Source organism: Varanus komodoensis, unplaced genomic scaffold (assembly GCF_004798865.1).
Source record: "Varanus komodoensis strain SLA01 unplaced genomic scaffold, ASM479886v1 scaffold2, whole genome shotgun sequence".
In the NCBI taxonomy this organism is placed as follows: Eukaryota; Metazoa; Chordata; class Lepidosauria; order Squamata; family Varanidae; genus Varanus; species Varanus komodoensis.
In genome coordinates this window covers 24655017-24670713 of record NW_025335568.1, presented here as the reverse complement: position 1 = coordinate 24670713, position 15697 = coordinate 24655017, and the positions used below count along the sequence as shown (strand labels likewise).

The following is a 15697-nucleotide window of genomic DNA, read 5'->3' as shown; positions in this document are numbered from 1 at the left end:
TGAGCTATTTACCCATTAATTCCATATCCTCAAGGTATTTACTTTTAAAAAGCGGAAGATCTTAATCTCAATGTTTTAATGGTATTGAACACAAGTCCTACAGAGTTTTTTTTAATGACAACATGAGTTTTTAAAATATCTAATACAGCCAAAAGAAACAGGATAAGGTAAGATACTATCCTTATTAAGAAGCACAGTAAGATTGAAATTCATACAGGAAATAATTGTCCAGATTGAAAAGACTACATAGTGGATGTAAGCTACTGTACAGTTTCTGTAACTAACAGACCTACATATACCTTGATATGAATAAGCTCCATTGCAATTAGTGATTATATTCTATCCTGTCATTTCTCCAAGGAGAACAGAGTGACATCCATGGTTCTCCCCATTAATCTTCACAACAACCTTATAAAATGTGTTAAGCATTTTAGCTCACAAAGATCACTCACAGTGATATCCAATATTAGATCTACTTAGAGTAGACTAATTAAAATGAATAGGACTTAAGATACATATTGAGTGAGCATTATAAATGAGCAGAGTTCAACCCCGATTTCTCAGTCTGAACCAAATACTTTAGCTACTACACTAGGCTGACTATTATGTACTGCTCTGTGAACTATTACTGTTACCGCTATCAATGCCCATTTACATTTAATTTAGCCTGCAGCTAGCCTGAAACATGAACACAGTTAAGTCATCACAAAATCAGTGCCACTAGAACAGCAAATATTCACACAAAATACAAGTGAAGAGTTAAAAGCATCTTCATACCTTCCCCTTTTTCTTTCCTCAGTTTTCCATTCTGCCCAACAAAGGTACTCAGCAGCCTACTGTCAAAGTTTGTACCACTGTCAATCTATAGCATGGGTTAGGGATGATCAAAGCAGATGACTGACTAAGGTTCCACTTTGGGCCTGGAAGCTGAATGGCAACAGCATATGCAACTTCTACCACCCTAGCCCTTCAGGGAGGTCCCTAGCAACAAAATTAGTCAAATATTTAGAACTTGTTCTAAAGGTGATGTAGGAGAAAATGGATATTTGATTTGCTAACCTTACATTAGACTGATCTGGAGCAAGGTTTAGCTGCCAACTTCTTAAAGAATTAAATAGCAGCTTTGGATACATTAAAGGGGCTGCTGAGATTTACCCTCAGAAAGGTTCTAAAGGAGGTGGTTCTTCTATTTTCACCTTTGATGCATCATTTCCCTAACTGGAATTTCCATGTAGTATACCAGGATCCCACCAAATTGCCTTTTGAGTTTCATTGTTCTATTCCTGGGGAAAAAAGCTTACTTGAATGCTGGAGTTCCTAGTGGCAATCACCTAGGAAGATTGGGGAACTCCTTTTCTGTCTGGGAGGGGCTGTGCATTTTTCACCGTCACAGGATGACTCTCCATATTAATCTAGCATTTCTTCCTAAAATAAATTACACCTTTCCCCAATATCTCAGAATACTGTCCTGCCTGATTTTTGCTCCAATAATTCCCACCAGAGGGAGTGTTTGTGGCATAAATGACATGTGTGGAGAGCACTAAAAGTGACATCTGATGTACATAGGACATTGGAATCTCTGACAGCCTTTTGGCTTCCAAAAAACAGGGGGATGTGGGGTGGCAAGTGGCCAGATGCACTATTAGCCAGTGGGTTCAAAGCCTGCATCCTTGACCAACTATTCTTCAGGCAAACCTGATCTAGAGGAAATTATGGTCCTTTCGGTACATGGAACACAACAGCTCCTTCTGTATTAACTATTCAAGCATCTGTGGAAGCTATTTGCAGGGCTACTACCTGGATTCATTCATTCTACCTTTATCCGGCATTACAAATTTGACAGGTATACTTTGACCAAGGTGTCCTTTGGTTGCTGGGTTCTGCTACACGTTCTATGAGGCACTGTGGTCCCCCAGTACAAGGATATTACTGTTTGATATTCCTTTGCTGTTGGCTCTGCTGACCAGGAATGGAAAGTTGCACTTACAGAGAACTTCTGTTCTGGTCAGGGGAGGGGAAACTCAAAACCCTCCCCTGAGGTTTCAGTGACTCCTATTTTGTGAGACATGGGGGAATTTATCTTCATGTGGTGCTCTCTAAGTAGGAAGAGCTTCCTATAGGTCTGTTCCTTCTAGTATTCATTCATTTTCTCCTGTAATTGATAAGAAGTGCCACTCTTTTTCTTTTAGTTTTAGAATCTATTATAGGAGATTCTACTGCTGTAAGTTTTGCCCCTGTGGTTTGGAGGGAATGAGTGAAATTTTATTGGTGCTATCTTCTTAAGCTGGAGGAGTTAATCCTTCGCTGTTGGTCTATTATTCATTGACCCAAAGGACTTTTTGCAGTAAGTCCAACTGTGTTAAATGTCAGGTTTGTCATTACTTAAAGCATGAATTCGCAATGTGTAACCTAAAACTCCCATGATCTCGCGCTATTGGCTACAGTTCATGTAAGCTGTAGACCAAAACCTCTAGCAGGCTACAAGTTTCCCACTCCTAACTTCAATTATTCTTATTATGGATTTAACTGATAGGCTAAACCCAACCTTTATCCCAGTTAGAGTAGATCTGTTAAAATAAATGGAACTTAAGTAAATTATGCCTAAGGTTCATTTTAATTCATTATTCATTTCAATAGGCCTACTCTTAAGTAAGACTAGACCAGAGTTGGATTTAACCAGTTATTTCCTATAGACAAAAGTTGACAGAAAGGAAATCTTAGCTACTGCTATTGTTAGTTGCAAGGACAGTCCTTTTCTTTCAGACCAAATGTAGATAACAAAGACAAAGGTTCCATTTTCCTAGGGCACATCCAGTATTTCAAGTCCTTGAAAAGACCATCTCATTCAAGATGATCATTTACATGACTCTGTAACAACCATTAACACTGAAGTAGTTCATGGTTATGCAAAACCTACTTGGGGAAATTAACACCACAAGAAGCTTTTCAAGGAGATTGCAAAGTTTTCAGGATTTTAACTGCGTGTATTCCAAAAGGACAGGCAATGAGACAAAAGGTTGTTAAACTTATCAGAACTTTGGAGTTTATAAGTTACTGAATCACCTTACATTATTTTGAAAAATACTAATTCTAGTTTTCTAATGTTTATTTTTAATTTTTTATGCAAATCATACTCCTGACTTTCAGGCACTCAACCTTTTCCGGCCATGGAAATGTATCCACAGAAACATCTCTCATCCAGCATCAAAATAATGGAAGTTCAATATTAATTTAAGTCCTGAAACAGAAGAATTGACTAACTTGGGGATGTCTCTTGATGAAAAAAAAAATTGCTACAAAGATAACTCAATACCTTCTGGGGTCAGTGAAGGTTACTATAAGCACCTATTTCACAGCCACTCCTCTGTTTTGTTGCTGAGAAAAATCATAAAGCAATTATACAGAGCACGTGCTCTAATACAACTCCCCTTCCCATGCAGTTGCCTTATATCAAATCCAGCCATTAGTTTATCTAATCTTGTTCAGTCTACCATGATTGCTAGCAGCATCTGAGGATTTTCAGGTGAAACGGATTGAATCTAGGATCTTGTCCATATAAAACATATACTCTTTAAATTTCTACCACCAATAACTGAGAAGTCAGAGAACACTGATCTTACTTTTTCTGTGCCCCGCTTCTTTTCCCGTGGTTGATTAAGTTTCGCCTGTCGATCCACAAGGATCTTCTGCCAATATCGCTGTTCATTATCACCTTAATGAAAAAATGTTGCAACAATGTGTTATGCCTATACTGCACCTAGACAACACCATTTTGCTGACATGGCTATGTGACTATGTTATCATTTCTACAACTGTATGAAACTGTAGGGAGGAAATTATGAAAATAATTTTGAGTATGAATATCTGGCCCAGATGAGTTTCCAACTGAAAGGTATAAAACTCCAACATCATTTTTTTTTGGCTCTCCCTCCTCTGTTAAAGGATTGAAATCATTGTAATTCCTAACCCCTCATGGATCAAATTAATTAATTAAGATGAAAACTAGCATAATACAGATATTAAAATATTAACTATTTTGGCAAATGGTCTTCAAAAACTTTAAACAGTGATAGAAAGGTAAAGATTACTTGATATGGGCCTCACCACAAAATGCTCACAGCTTCTCAAGGATTGTTCAATAGCAGACACTGTGGTAAGCTAATGAAATTTTCTGACATTGTTCAGCAGTTGCTTCTTTTGGGGAGATTATTACACAGATAAATTTCATACTGGAACAGTCCTTATATACTGATACACACTTTCAAATTATTCCTTGTTTCATGCAAACTTTAAAATGGAATAATTTGCTATGCCCTTCTTATTACTAAAAACTGATATTACAACTGGAAGGCTAAACATTCATCTTCTATAATGCAATTGATTGGAAACCTTACAATACTTATGATAAATGAATAGGTGGCCTACAGACACCAACTTCAAATGAATGTTTGGTTTGCTTTGATTGAAACCTATGTATACCTTCTAGAAAGACTTAGGGTTAACCTTTCAGGTATGTACAGCGAGACCCCTCCCCCATCTTCTGGCTCACTGCCATGTTTTCAGTTAACTGAGGTTGACCTCAGCCTGAAAAAGAAGTCATAAATTGCCATTAAGTGCCAAAGGAAGTAATAAAGTGTTTTCTGTAAGCGAAGATACTCAACTGACTAGGGAAAAAATCATATGCTGAGGTAAGAATGAACAAAATTATGAAAAAATAAATGTATATGGTATACTGTATATATAAAATACTGTTCACTATAGTCTGTGCTTTCAGGGATCTGCTGGGGGCTTGGAACTGACCTGTGCTGATACGGGGGTCCTACTGTATATAAAAACATTAGGAAAAATAAATCATCTATCCATGGACACCATGTTGGGAAATCACTTCACTGATACCACTGGAGCTGTCCACTGTTCCTATGGTGTCCATGGGCCCTTGCACTATAATGTTTGAATAGAAGCAAGGAAGAAACATATGAACCCAAAACCACCTTCTGATTTGATACTTCATAGGAGTTTGGTGTGAAATCAATCTCATACATGAATCTGAAGTGTATCTTTGGAACAAGAAAACTCAATCTCTGTGCTGGTGCTTTGCTCCTTTATATTAATTGACTTGCTTTTAGATATTCAACCTTTAAACCCATGTTATTGTGGCAAGTTTGTATATATACACATACATACACCCCCTATATATATAAAAATAGTTGAAATTTAAAGGGAAGAATCCAAGGAAGATTGAACAGAGTCTGAGCTTCAAGATTCTCACTCCATATAAACCCAAGCAGCACAGAAAAATATAGTATAAAGGAGTGCATTCCTGAATACAATTCATCATGTCATGACTCAAACACACTTTTCTCAATCCACTAGTCCATATAGCAATGGACTGTTGTATATACTCCCTAAAATGAACATATATTCTAGGAGTTGGAATTACATAAAAGCAATAGTTACTACTGCAAGTGACGTGATACGTACCCCCTCATTCCTAAATAAGCCTTCCAAACAGAGATACAGATTGATACATATACTGAGGCAGGGATACAGGCACAAAAATGCACTTCTGACATTGTGTGGCCCTGGTTAAATTAGGAAATGGTTTGGAAAAAATATTAATGGCACAATATATCATAATATGGACATGAGTTGAAATACTCAGACAAATAAAACTCACCTGAAAGAATCTCAAGTTTCCAGTTGTTTTTAGTCTGCAGTTCTTTATGCGATTTTATTAAAGTTTCTGCATCTTTAGGTGTTTTAAGTCGCACATGACATTCTGTATCTCCCTCAAGCAGATCAACATAAGCAACATTAGCTAATGTTGCTAATATATCCTGTTACAAAAGACATCACAGTAATTACTAACAGTCATTTTTGCCTAGCTGTTAAAATGGTGTGGAATCATTTATCACAGCAGTAAAAAGCATAGGATGAATTGTGATAAATCAGACCAAAGACCTAATTAGTCTAATATTCTGTTCATGCATGGGCCAGACAGCCTTATATTATATATGTATTTTAAAAAAGAAAAGCCCATTTGTACTTTTAATTGTATATAGTGCATATTACTTTTGTATTTCAGGAAAATGTATACCTTCCCCGAAGCATTATAAATGTATTTTGCAGGCACTGTATTACATAAATAAAATAAAAAGCAGCAAAATAGTTGGCCTATATCTTGTCTTGCTTCTGAAAAACTTTCAGTCTTTTAGTCACCCTTCGAGGTAGACTAGGCTGGAAAATTGGTGTATGATCTCTTATGAAGCTGAGAAGCCAGTGATTTAAATCTAGGTTCTCTGTTTTCAGAAGTCAGCTCTTTAGCCACTGAACAATACTGATTAGTACACGTATCACAAGCCAACACTGTTTTTACATAAAAAAGTTGCTACAATGCCAAAACAACCAACAGCAATTGCTGTACTTAAAACATCTTCTTCTGACCAGGCATTAAATGTTATGCACTGTTTGAAGATCTTTATTTATGCTAGTCAAACACAGAATCTGGTGCAATAAAAGGTATCTTATCCCATTTGCTTCTCTAGGCAATATCAGGCACACATTCAGTATTCAGGTGTCAAAGTTACCATATAAATAGCAAAGATGAAAACCAGGACACTAGACAACATTGTATTACGCAATTCTTCAGAAGAGCAAAACATTCATACATTGTAACATCATATGCTTCTCATACAATAGCTCAATTGTCATGTCTATAGCTGAACTGTTCAGACATAAAGGTGATGGTAGTGTTCACGAGTAGAAAGATTATCTTATATGACCTGAAACTAAAGCTTAGTTCTCTGAGGGTAAATTTCTTGCTGTTTGAGCTAGTACACACATTATTTCAAGGTCTGTTAACATAAAAACTGTCTAATTTCTCTGTTTCATCTATCAAGGCTGTATGTTGCTGAAGGTGTTTCACTGAAGGTTGGAGAGAGTTTAAGGAATAGCTAAGTAAGATTTTTAAAAAGCACAAGAATGAAAAGTTCATTACATGATTAAACAAAGACTAAATTAGAAGTAAAAATTGTTCTGCTAAGCACTTAGTATAATATTTATGATACAATAGTCCAAAAAGTTTAGTCTGCAAAATGCATAATGCAAAAAGGTAAGACAACTCTTACTGTATCTTATGTTTTTTTAGTTTCTAAATTTAACTATTTGTCTTAAGGACATACATTTCCTTTTTCCTTTGAACCGTTTATAAGATAGCTCCAAATTTTCAAATGTTTCCATTATCAGGCAAGTCTGACAAAAGATGTTACACAAAAACTAATAGTTACAATTTTTAGAAAGGCTATATGTTACCTATTTTTAAAGCCCTGAAGTATGCTATTAAAGGAATAAAAACAAAGTGAAAGTTCACAGTAACTTACAGGACCAAATATCAGGAATGAGTTCCAGATAGGATAACTCAGTTGTAAAGTTCACTTATGGGGATTTATTCCCTCAGAATTAATAATGCAACCATCATGCACACGAGGTTTGGTGTATTTCAAACATTTAACCTATTTTATTATAAATACGTATCACTTGTCATTCTGCACTTTATAAATAAAAATATATGTAAAAACTTGTATATTGAACAATAAAGTTCAGGCAAATTCATTTGCCAAAAGTATCATTGGAAAAGGGAAGAACCATGCATCTCTGGAAGCATTTTGGGAAATATACCAATACAGAAAGTGATTTGCACAGATTAGCTCTTTCCTGTACACAAATTTGAAGTTTTCTTGTATTTGTTTTGCTTTGAACTACATTTTCTCAGAAAATTCTTCAATGAAACAGTCCATTAACAGATATTCTTCAAGGCATGTGCACATCTAAGCTGCGATCAGAAATGCATATAGAGGATGTATTCAACAAGTAAAAAGATTTGCAAGAAAAAGTTAGCCTGTGATTACAAAGGCATTACCTTGATGTGCTTCCTGCCTGGCAAAGGCTCAGCACTAATGATCTTCACAATTACTCCACCCTCAAACTGGGGCCCCATTGTATGAACCTTCTCAGCAGGAGCCGAACCATCACTGGAAGCTGTTAATTGAAAAGGAAGGCAGCCTTAATCAAAGTTCACCATGTTATTAATTTACTGTTGGACAACTTCAAAACTACACAAGTAAAACACTTTACTGCTTCTTACATTGGCTACAATAGCATTATCAGAAACCGAGAACCTGTCGGTCTGAGTTACAAGCACAAGTAATGCAACCAGTAGTACCTTTAATTCCTGTGAATAGTGCACAGCCAATTTTCTAGTCATTCTTCTGAATGCTAAGTGAATTTTGGTAGATTTCATTGCTTTGTATCAATAGTGGTAAATAAAGTTAAGCTCCTCATTAAATCAGTACAAAAATAAGTTATTACATCTGAACATAATGTAATTTTACTCAGTCTCAGTCTCGCTTTAGATCAAGAATGGAAAGACTTCAAACTTATAGGATCTGCTTTGTCTTTTGCTGGACTCCCAAGATCCACCAACTTCACTGAAATTAAAAATTGTCATTCAGGATCCAAGCATACATGGAAAATATTTTCTGTTTAAGAGTTGAAAATTATTTCATTCACTAACTCATTCCTCCCCCCTCCGCCAGATTTTCTCCATTTTCTTTGCCCTATTCAGAGTGGAGATTTAATTTATTGTTAATGTTTAGTAAGTAAAAGACTACTAAATACTACTACAAAATATCCAGAGTTACCAGTAGATGTTAATTTAACTTTGGCCTATATCAGCTATGAAGAACTGCAGGAAAGATTGAATAGCACTTAAGTTTTCCTTGGAATCAATTTGAAAAATTGTAAGAATAATTTCGTTGGATTGCAGCCTTTGGTTAGAAGACACAAACAAACTTTGACACTGTTTACATGTAATGCTAAACTACAGATTAATACTAAATGAATAAAAACAAGTGCATTACCTTTCCATTTGCACAGCCAGGTAGAGGATTAATTTAGTACTAATTTTGTATTATCCAATTCAGATATAGATTTATATGCAATATGAACATCAAACCTTTAGCGTGTAAATATAATATAGGGGTCAAATTAGATGCTGGATATGTGTTTATCAGTTCCTAAAACATAGAGGAACTTCTAAAACACATAAAGGAACAATCTTATACATCTTAAACAGGATGTCCTAAACACTGAATATTTTTCATTCTGATCATACATAGGATTGCACTCTAACTCTGTGATATTTTATTACAGTATATAGGCTTTTTTGATGTACAGAATATTTTCAAAATCTGAAACTACATTGTCCCTTCCTCATTTTTCTACTCTTGCTAAAATATTACCAAGTTCGTAATTATCAAATCTTATTCAAATTCCTTAAACCTCCCTCCATCAGCGTCTTCCACTCAAAAACAAATACAAATTCTGAAGGAATATACAATAGTTTTTACCTTTGCCATTTCTGGCTGCAGGCTGCTTTGGTACGCAGGCATCTGTTTCCATTTCCTGAACAGTTATGGGTTTTGTTTGGGCCATTGCTTTTTTCAAAGATGACATACTGGCTTTCTGCAGGGTTAAGTATTCTTTCTTCAGTTCCATCCAGTCATTTCTAGAGATATCAGGATTCAGAAATGTTAACAAACATACAGTATCAACACTTTAAAAACAATTCTTATTCATATGATCAGAAACAAATCACTTTGCAAAGATTTTTTTAAAGCAGAAGACCCAGATCATTCCTTCTATGTATGGGTTCAAGGTCCATGCTGCTTGTCATTCAGACTGCTTTCAGAAAAAATGAAATTGAGAGTAGATTAAGGGATATCTTATTTGGATCCACTTTTTATGGTGTACAAACATGCACATTTTAAGTTATACAAAACCTTTAATCAATCTCTACAAAACTGGATTTATTGAAAGCTCCAGCTTGTACCTGAAAAGATTGTACAGAAAGAGATTACCTGCCTATTATATGGTTCAAATAGGAGCTGAAGGAATTATTCAAAAGTCATAAGCAATCAGGTTAGTTCAATATTACTGATTCTAGATAATGATGCTGCAGTAGATGGATGCTGGTCTGAACTTAATGCATACTAAGGATCAGCACACAGGTAATAATTATGCATTAATTGTTAGGAAATCCAAGATATGCACTCTCAATCTGTAGATTAACACACATCTTCTTTATGTTGCATTTATAAACTGACTTTTTTCCTCTTGCAAGAAACTCAAGGCAGTTGGACTTACATGGCCTTCCTCCATTTCATTTTATCCGCACAGGAACAATCCTGTGAAGTGGGTTAGGCTGAGATTCAGGTGACTAGTACAAAGTCATCCAGTAAGTTTCATGGGACCAGAACTTCTCTGTCCATCACTCTATTCACCATACCATATCGACTTTCTATTACATGTCAAGGTATCATAAAAAATGTTTTTAACAATAACATTTGCTTGGGAAAAAAATATCTGAAAACTAGTTAAACTTCCCAAACACTATGAAGAAAGGAACATTTTTTAAGGTGAAAAACAGCAAAATTGTATTACATTCAGTTTACATGAAAATGTTTCTACAAATAGCTAGAGCTTTGCTAGTGGGAGCACAATGAGGATCATGCTGTTAGAAGAATGATCCATTGTTAATCTAATCTAATCTATCAAATAAGCAGAGCTGCTTCTTCTTTTTAAAATGATCTCTTTGGGTAATGGCTTTAACTGCTGATCCTGGTAACTGTGTACTTTAAAAAAAACCTCAAAGGCTTAGTCCCACCCAAGAACATACATTCTCAGAGTAAAGACATTAAATAACAAAAGATTTACATAATGACTCTGAGATAAAAGGACACTATGTCCCTCTTTGGTAAGGTATAGTATAAATAGACACTGAAGGCAGCCCTTTGCTACAGGAAGCTGGGGGGGAAAGAATATCTAAGGGAAGGAGCAAGGTAAGTATTCTCCTCATATAAATAAAGTTTATTTCCTAGATTCCATGTACTGGATGAACATTGAAGGATATGGAGTTCAGACAGAAAGAAGTACTGCCTTAAATGGACCCCTTCTACTTTAACATGGAGGTGCTTTCTGTATACACAAAAAAGTAAGTGCTTCCATGTTTTAGCAGAGGTGAATCCTGAACTCAATCTTAACACCCATACAAATTTTAATTGTAACTAGAGTGTTACTGTATGATTGCTCACTTCACATCATGAAATTACTACTACCAAAACAATGTACTTAACTGCAACGTGTATTCTATGCTCTTCAATTTTCCAGGAAGGTGTGCATAAACTCTGGAACTAGGCAAGTAAGGCACAATCTATCTAGAATATCCACTTTTAAAGAAAAGAACCTCCAAATGTATCAAAGCTAGTTTTTCTACATTGATTACCACCATTGTAAACAGAAAAATTAGAGTGTGACTACTGGAAAAGTACCACTGCATCATTCATACAGAGCCTTGCAGAGCAAAAGGGCTTTCATACTTCAGTTGTGGCAAACCCTTTTCTTTCTAAATACAGCTCAGTAATTCATTTCCATTAAATACCAGCATCCCAAACTTACTTGGAATCAAATTTTATTTATCTCAGTCTACCTTCCATCTAAATATGTTTAGCATCACAGCTTCAGAACAGACAATAATCTGCAATGTGTACTGAATTTAGATTTCACCTTTCCTCCAAGGAGTCTAAGACAACATAATTATTGCCTCCACACTTTTTCCCCCTCATGAGAGTCGTAGCGGGGAAAGGTCCTAACAAGAATTCTCTTATCTTTTGCTTGTTCAAAAAGTTAACACACATCTGACTGTAATTCAGTCTGTGTACTAAAACACCATGCAGATCTTAATATTATTGTGAATTGCCTGTTTTGCTTTTGATTGATATAGTTTCTATGACAAAAATGTTAGGACTTCAACAGTATTTCTATAAATACATATTTACTATAAAAGTTGTATGTACATTTAAAAAAATAATTGCATATACCTGACTTTGTCTTTTATAGGAAAAGAAGTTGTCAGCCCATGATAAAGGATTATCCACCACTTTAATGTGGAAGTACTTGTTTTGTTCCTTTAAAAAAGTGCTTTCATATTTTAGTGATGGTTCATTCTATAACTACTCAAAATTCAAAGATTGATTTATTTATTAATGGAAGATGTGGGATTGTGTAACTATATTGATTGCATGCAGAAGTTCTTCAAATAAATATAAGTTTTCATTCCAAGGAAGATATGTCAAAGAGATTACCTGGTCAAAACCAATATAGCTTTTTTTTTTTTTTTACTCTCATAAGCTTACAAGAATCCTCCAATGCACAAAGAAAAACAGATCTTGCTTGTGATATTTTGCTACAATCCTTTACTGTTGCTAATATGCACCTCTGTTGTATAAAATCTGGAATTGCACTTTAGCAATGGTGATGGAGTACAAGCCATTCAGAAAAATTATCTGGACACTTGTAATATTCAGCATGTTAAATATAACTTAATACTCTATTTCATAAAATGTATCTGGGGAACCTCTCTTCCACATTTTTTTTTTTTTGCATTTTCCAAGGTGGGTTTGGCTTTTCAGATCTCGCTTTGTATTGCAGGGCTTATTTATCGACCAGTTCTGCATGCCTCTTTCTCCAGCTCAAATTAGACTATCTACCTTGGTCAGTTTTAGAATATTTATGGCTTGATCCTTTCTCAAAATGTACAGCATTAAGTTCTTAGCACCCTAAAATGCATAGTTCTTCCTAAAATTATTAAAGAGATATGGCATCTACTTGATCCATCTCTCATACTAAATTGACTATGGGAAAACACAAATTTAAAAATTGGTAAGCAAAGCATATGGGGCAGAGTTGATTTTTAACCTGGCTCATTCAATGGATACTGATGAGTTTTGTCATTCTCACCTTTGGTTTCCTATTTACTGGATATCAGAGTCTTTTTAATATGATTTTGTCCAAGTTGGCTAACTGTTGGAGATACAATGCAGCTAATGCTTCTTCTATTCACAACTTCTATTCCAAAAGTTGTCTCATTTTAGATGGAGATATAAGAATAATGCATACAGTCTATTAGAATGGATGGAAGTTAACACAAGGACAACAGATGGATTTTCTGCACCAGCTAAAAGACTGATATATACTGCTGGAAAGACATCACCTATCTAATATAACATATTGGATTGAGGACTTAAAAACGCTTTCCATAATGTCATATTTAGACATTACAGGCAAATGAAATTAGATACTTGGCTTTTTTTTAAGCTTATGCATAATTACTTACTGATGTGTATTTTCATATACTCATGAGTTTAATTCTTGTAAGAAAACTGTTTTTTAATAGGTTCATTTGATATTCAATGTAAAAATACACACTATAACATGTACTAATGCGTATGATAGTTAATTCTGACATAGTCATTGCTTCTTTAAGGTTTATGCATATTATGAAAATAAAGAGAATAGTTCCATGAATTTTGAAAAAATTGTTTTATAGAAATGACATGTTTCCATAAAGAATAATTACTTGTTTATACTGATTCATGCAACTGCCCTAAAATAAACTAACTGATGTGATGAAATTAGGGTCATGTTCCAGCCAAAGCTAAGCAGATTGGTATCCTACTAATTTCAATACATATTCTAGAAATTCTATTGACATTACCTTGATGAAAGTGCTTAAGTATTTTGTCTATCACTTAACTAATAGAAGAATACAAGTTGTTGTATTTTCAGAGAAACTAGAAAAGAATTTGAATGTTTTATGCTCCTCACTACATATAAGACAAACCAAAAGAAGGGATTAGGATGTAGCACTGAAGGGCCACTTCCTCTAAATTCATCCTGAAACTTTGATTCAGAAATGTATTTTAAATATTATGTTTGAAACAAAAAAGCTTAGTAATCACCAACTAACTTTTCAAATTCCTTCCTTGTTGGCCTTGCCTATAACCACCGCACCACATCTCCCTGCCTATGCTAATCTGTAACAACTATGTACATATGCTAGAATTTTTTTTTAAAAAATAACCCTTCTAGTGTTGATGGAATGAATTCTTTGTGCATAAGAATAAGCAGATTGGACTCTGTGTTCAACATAATAAATTTCTTCACTAATATATAGGTATAAGTCTGGAGCTGGAAGAAGAATTGCTTTTCTTAGGTTTACAACTGCCTATGTGATTTTGCACTATCAAGTTCTTCTCCTCAACCTGCCCCCACAAAGGGTTATGAAAAACATAATCTTTAAGAATATAAAATAGTTTTGGGATGCAATCCTACACATGTCCAGACTGAAAAACTCCTAGAGTTTTCCAAAAGTAGGAGCTGTATGACGTTTTCTTCTATGTGCAGGACTGGGCTCTAAATTTTCTGTATCTGTTTAATCTACCTTGAGTGTAATAGAAGTACCTGAAATTTTAATAAAAATTAGACAAACTGAGTTGGAATTTAAAGCACAATAATACTGAAATCGAAAGGGAAGCTGAATATGAAGTACCTCTCAGGTATCTGACTATGGCTTACTGACCATATTAGAATGCTAAAAAGGCATTCTCATAGACCTCAAATTTCTTGATCTCAGAGCAGTTTCCTGGCAGAGAAAAAGCAAACATGACATCACCCTGCAAGTCACTAACAGTGCTTATTGCTTTTGTAGTGCTAGAATTTTACTTCACATGCTATAAATATCCCTGCATGCAAAACATACTTTGAGAGGACTCTCAATGGAATGACCTCTTCTCCCATCTTGTGCCTCTCTTTATGTTTCTTCTTATGTTTCCTCTTAGATTTTGAAAGAGATGTGTCTTTTTTATCCCCAATATCTCTTTCTTCTTCAGTGGAAATTTCTAAATGGAAAAAACAAAAATTATTCTAAGCAATAGTGGATTTACCACACATCTTTCCAGAGCTCAAGAAAATGCACATAACTGTCTCCTTAGTCTCGTGACACACATTTGTCCTCAAATTAATCCATGTGATGTATATTAACCACAGAAATAGTAACAGATCCAAGATCACCTAGTTAGCTCCATGAGGCTCTGAACCTCTCCCTCTCTAGCCCTTTTCTGATACATCAACCACTATACCTGACAAAAAATGACCTAATTCCTTTACCTTTGGAACAGTTACCAATCCATTTTAATTTAATATTAGACTCCAGTTCTTAAGTATATGCTGGAAATGTAACAACACAAATTAAATACATGCATACTTTTGCTATTTGGCTTACACTTATCAAGAAATAAAAACTGTATCACAAAGAATTGTGAATTCACCTGTCTAACATCTCTACCACACATGGTACCACGATGCTATCTTTGACAAAACATTCATACTGTATGTTTAGATATCCTAATAAATACCAAATAGATTTTTTCTTTTCCTCCTCCAACAGTAAAAGCTTTAACAGAACTTCTTTAATAGCAAAGGAACTGAAAAGCCTGAATCTCTGGCTATAAGCAACTGTCAGCAATGTTTGACAAACTGATTGACCCCTGTGCTGTGAAATACCCAGCAACTAACAGATTTATATATCTGTAGACATAATGTTCCATCTTGACACAGCACTGCCCATTTGAGATAAAGAGAAATGCTGTTGGCTTCTGCAGTTTTATATTCTCTTTTCATAGATTATTATACTGTCAAGTTATTAGGATACTATGCTAGCTCTGCATGTTTAATTTTGTATCTTCTATATTGTTCTTTATTCACTCAGTAATTCAGTATTACAAACATGGGATGCCTCTCA

At 34.9% G+C, this 15697-nt stretch overlaps 1 protein-coding gene across 3 annotated transcripts in view; it reads right to left on the bottom strand.

Annotated features, from left to right (window-relative positions):
* The window catches only part of LARP7 (La ribonucleoprotein 7, transcriptional regulator), a 28015-nt gene that overhangs the window by 503 nt on the left and 11815 nt on the right, over positions 1-15697 (bottom strand). For all 3 annotated transcript variants that reach the window (XM_044428899.1, XM_044428901.1, XM_044428900.1), the window contains 5 exons: positions 14657-14795; positions 9408-9565; positions 7919-8037; positions 5678-5837; positions 3621-3712 (listed from right to left, as the gene is read on the bottom strand). In XM_044428899.1, the coding sequence (XP_044284834.1) occupies positions 3621-3712; positions 5678-5837; positions 7919-8037; positions 9408-9565; positions 14657-14795 (668 nt within the window). The remainder of the gene's footprint in view (positions 1-3620; positions 3713-5677; positions 5838-7918; positions 8038-9407; positions 9566-14656; positions 14796-15697) is intronic.